The sequence below is a fragment of the Nansenia antarctica genome (genome assembly GCF_963989245.1).
Source record: "Nansenia antarctica genome assembly, chromosome: 10".
Taxonomy (NCBI): domain Eukaryota; kingdom Metazoa; phylum Chordata; class Actinopteri; order Argentiniformes; family Microstomatidae; genus Nansenia; species Nansenia antarctica.
Window position 1 is genome coordinate 3,805,808 of NC_137680.1, and position 5,000 is coordinate 3,810,807.

Genomic DNA, 5,000 nt, shown 5'->3' on the forward strand with positions numbered 1-5,000 from the left:
AGAGAGAGAGATGGAGAAAAAAATGGGATTGAGATGGTGAGGAAGAACAGACAGAGAAAGAAAGAGAGCCAGAAAAACAATAAGGAAGGTAGACAGAGAGATGACAGATCTCACACACACACACACACACACACACACACACACACACACACGCACACACGCACACACAAACACATACACACGCACAATTCTGATTCTGATTCTGACACACACACGCACAGGCACACACACGCACACAGCACATCAATACTTACAGTGTACACAATATCTAGTACACACTCCAACCCAGGAGCCACGCAGCCAGCATTAGAAGAGAGGCTATGATAAATGGTGTGGCGGTGAAGATGGAACACACCATGCGGTTTGATAACAAAGACAGATGTCACACCTGTGTGAGGGAGACAATGAGAGATGGAAGACGGGAGCCGTGAAGACAGATCGTCAATGAGAAAGACAGACAACCGCCCGTGAAACGCTCAGAGCATAACAACGGAGGACTTCTATGAAAGACAGTCAAATGAAGATCCAGCCTCGTATTCCAATTATTACTCCAACAAGATGGCGGGGAGGAGAGGACAATGGCGATCGTGCATAAAGATGGCCGCCGCCCTCCACACATATACAGCTGTCAGTGCATCGGAAACATTTTTGCAAGTGTCTCGTTTTCTTACTAACATTAGGAGAGAAACAATTCGGACTTGCAGTAGCTGCTGCTGCACTTCCGGATTTAGAGAAATATAATGCGCTGACCAATGTTCATGTTGCTTGGGGCGGCTGTGGCGCAGGAGGTAGAGCCGCCATCTAATGATCGCAAGGTTGGCAGATCGGCGGTTCGAGCCCCGGCTGGCCACATGTCGAAGTGTCCTTGGGCAAGACACTGAACCCCAAAATTGCTCCCAGTGAGCGGGCCGGCGCCTTGCATGGCAGCTTGCCGTCATTGGTGTGTGAATGTGTGTGTGAACGGGTGAATGAGAGGCCGTTGTAAAGCGCTTTGGATAAAGGCGCTATATAAATGCAGTCCATTTACCATATTATGTTGCACTACTGTGTATGTGTGGAGGCTCCAAACTTGATGCACGTTCGCCATTAACATGGTGAGGTTGGCAGCAGAAGCTTTGTGTCGCCCGTGTGGATGATATGATATGTATGGGAACATGAAGCTATAAACACATATGAACAGCTGGGACAATGTGTGTGTGTGTGTGTGTGTGTGTGTGTGTGTGTGTGTGTGTGTGTGTGTGTGTGTGTGTGTGCGTGCGTGTGTGTGTGCGCGTTTGTGTATGTGTGTGTGTGTGTGTGTGTGTGCATCTGTGTGAGTGTTTGTGTGTGTGTGCATCTGTGAGTGTGTGTGTGCATCTGTGAGTGTTTGTGTGTGTGTGTGTGTGTGTACAGGTGTTACTGACCATGCGCAGGTAGTTCATGAGGCTGGTCCCGTGCTGCCAGATCTGAGGCGAGGTGCAGCTGAGCGGTTTCACCCCAATCTCCTGACTGCGGTTCAGCTCCCTCACCGCCCCCACCACCACATGGACCGCATCAAACATGAGCGCTGACGACAACTGTTAGGGGGAGAGGGAAGGGAGGGAGGGAGGGAGGGTAAGGGTGAGGGGGAGAGGGAAGGGAGGGAGGGAGGGAGGGTAAGGGTGAGGGGGAGAGGGAAGGGAGGGAGGGAGGGAGGGTAAGGGTGAGGGATGGTGGGATATGGGAGAGAGGAGGAGGAGAAGCAGATTGAGGTGTTGGGGAGAGGCGGGGGGGTGGAAGAGGGAAGAGGGAAGATTTTGGGGCAGATGGAAAAAAGGGGAGGGAGGGGGGAGAGGTTTGGATTGAAGCGTAAACAAAAAGGTACAGTACACACCAAACCTACTTATCAAAAAACAAATAAAGAAATACCAGCTGACACAGATAAATGTACATTATTCAAAGACCCCCCCCCAAAAAAGAAGCCTTGTGGTGTGTGAAGGAAGGTGCATGTTGTGGTGTGTGAAGGAAGGTGCATGTTGTGGTGTGTGAAGGTGCTTGTTGTGGTGTGTGAAGGTGCATGTCGTGGTCCCGGTGAGACTGACCGCGGGGCCGGGGTAGGGGCTGAGGTCACAGCCCTCCCTCCACGACAGGTTGAGGCTCCTGATGAACTCCAGGTAGAAGGGATGGGTGGTGTTGAACATGGAGAAGCCGATGATGTTGGAGTGTTCGTCCACGATGTCGTCTAATCTGAGCAGGGGGAAGTCCTATAGAGGGAGAGAGAGGAGGGGTGAGGGGTGAGGGGTGGAGGTTTGGGGGAGGGTGGAGAGAGAGGGGGGAGGGTAGGGGGGAGGGTAGGGGGGCAACTGATGAGTGGACAACGTGTGTATCAAATCTCAGAGAGCGATAGAGAAAGGGGGAAGGAGAGAGAGAGAAGGAGAGAGACACACAAATAGACAAATAGAAAGTCAGAGAAATCGAATGATTGATAACGTGTATCAAATCTAAGGAAAGAGAGAGAGGGCGAGAGAGGGAGGGAGAGAGAGAGAGAGGCTGACAGAAATGACTAGGTGTTGACAGAGACAGGAAGTGATACAGAGAGTAAATGAAGAGGCTGGCTGGGGTATGTACACACACAAACACACACACTCACTCACACACACACACACACACACACACGCACGCACACGCGCGCGCGCACACACACACACACACACACACACAAACACACAAACAGAGGACAGGACAGACATAGTGAAGGGTGACACACTAATTTAAATGCTGTTGGCTTCTGCAGAGAGAGAGAGAGAGAGACAGAGAGAGAGAGAGAGCAGAGAGAGAGAGAGAGAGAGACAGAGAGAGAGAGAGCAGAGAGATAGAGGGAGAGAGAGAGAGAGCAGAGAGAGAGAGAGAGACAGAGAGAGAGAGAGCAGAGAGAGAGAGAGAGAGAGCAGAGAGAGAGGTAGAGAGACAAGAAAGAGACGGATGAAAACGCAGGAAACGGAGAGAGAGAGAGAGAGGGGGGGGAGGGGGGTGGTTGAAAGAAAGCAGAAAGGACGCCGCTCTTTGTGTTTGCTTTTTCACCTCTCTCTCAAGACCCCCTTCGCTTTCTCCCTTTCTTTCAGATTCTCTCCCCTTAGCCCTAGCCTCATCCCTCATCCCTCCGTTCCTTAGACATACACAGTATATATACCGTATCTCTCTGCATGTGTTGAATTGCTTCTATCACCTGTTCTGCCCCCCCCCCACAGCGACTCCCCCCCTCACACATAAAGGGACAAAGAAGGGGGGGAGTGAGCGGGAGGAAGGAAGGAGACAGAGGGATGGAGGGATGGAGGAGAGGCTGAGAGGCGTCGGTATGCTCTTACCATGGTCGTGAGGATGTACTTATAAAACGCTGACGTCATCCCCAAACTCGGAGGCCTACAGGGCAGAGAGATTGTGACAGGAAGGAGGGAGGGATGGGAGGAGGAGAGAAGAGAGAGGGAGAGAGAGAGAGAGAGAGAGAGAGAGAGAGAGAGAGAGAGAGAGAGAGAGAGAGAGAGAGAGAGAGAGAGAGAGAGAGGGAGAGAGGGAGAGGGAGAGAGAGAGAGAGACAGAGAGAGAGACAGAGAGAGAGAGAGAGAGAGAGAGACAGAGAGAGAGACAGAGAGAGAGAGAGAGAGAGAGACAGAGAGAGAGAGAGAGAGAGAGAGAGAGAGAGAGAGGGAGAGAGAGAGAGAGAGAGAGGGAGGGAGAGAGAGAGAGAGAGAGACAGAGAGAGAGACAGAGAGAGAGACAGAGAGAGAGAGAGAGAGAGAGAGAGAGAGAGAGAGAGAGAGAGAGAGAGAGAGAGAGAGGGACGGGGGGGAACATACGTTAATCACAGCCTAAATCGTCAGGATAATACAGTGTGTGTTTACAATGCTTGAAGGCAGAGTACACTACAATCCCGATGGGTCGACTGAAAATCTATATATAAAGTCTATCTGTGAGTCAGTGTGCCGCTTTCTGTCGCTACTGGCTACTTTATATAAATCTCAACGCTGTAGCAACATCCTATCATCCTGCAGAATGAACATCACTGTTACGCGTCGGTAACAAGCTGCTATTTCGGTGCAGTCATGTTCAAATGTTTTGCTTTTGCTTTCCCCCCCAAACCCAATCTATTATTACACAGGATATTTCTGCTTCTGGGTCAGACAGTCTTGTTCTCTCCATCTCCCCTGGTGATGAAGGTTTGGGGTAGGTTGGAGGAGTATTGATCGAATCGGATCTACGGTTAGAGTTTGGGGTTAGGGTGATACATGGTAGATGTATCAGTTGGATCTTTGGGACAACCGTACCGTAACATTAACCTTAACCTTACCCTAAACTTCACCATAACCCCTAACCCTTACCTTTACCTTTACCCTAACATTAACCTTTAACCTTACCCTAAACTTCACCATAACCCTAACCCTTACCTTTACCTTTACCCTAACATTAACCTTAACCTTACCCTAAACTTCACCATAACCCCTAAACCTAACCCTTACCTTTACCCTAACATTAACCTTTAACCTTACCCTAAACTTCACCATAAACCCTAACCCTTACCGTTAACCATTTTAAATGTACAAAGTCAGCCCTCTCAAGAATCCCAATTAGCAATCTACCATTACAACCCCTCCCACCTCGTCAGGACTGATTGGTTGACCTCTGACCTTTTTGAGGATGAGATAGGAGATGGAAGCGTTAGCGTCGATGATGATGGTGGCCACTTTGTCGTCGCGGATCTCCTTCAGCAAAGGGGTGGGGTCCAGGTTGTCGTCCAGCATCCTGATGGACAGCGTCTCCCTGGAGATGAGGAAGCGCCGCACCAGCTCCTCCAATCGCAGGAGACCTGAGGGGCGGAGTCACGGTTAGAGAGGGGTTACATAACATGTAGAATATCATGAGCTTAGAATGATAAGGTTCTATCTCCGTTTAGGGTAGTTCAGAGATATTGAGCGTCAAAGTTTTTACATTCCATTATGTTTTGTGAGATGGAACCTTTGTATTTTATAAATTACTAACTAAAAAAT

The 5,000-nt window shown here is 49.8% G+C and overlaps 1 protein-coding gene across 1 annotated transcript in view; it reads right to left on the bottom strand.

Moving 5' to 3' along the window:
- Nucleotides 1-5,000, bottom strand: part of grik5 (glutamate receptor, ionotropic, kainate 5) — a gene marked incomplete at both ends in the record, with an annotated part of 113,672 nt that overhangs the window by 101,286 nt on the left and 7,386 nt on the right. The window contains 5 exon segments of the mRNA XM_080540526.1: nucleotides 1,404-1,556; nucleotides 2,061-2,222; nucleotides 3,324-3,368; nucleotides 3,370-3,378; nucleotides 4,641-4,819. Coding sequence (XP_080396652.1) covers nucleotides 1,404-1,556; nucleotides 2,061-2,222; nucleotides 3,324-3,368; nucleotides 3,370-3,378; nucleotides 4,641-4,819 — 548 coding nt within the window.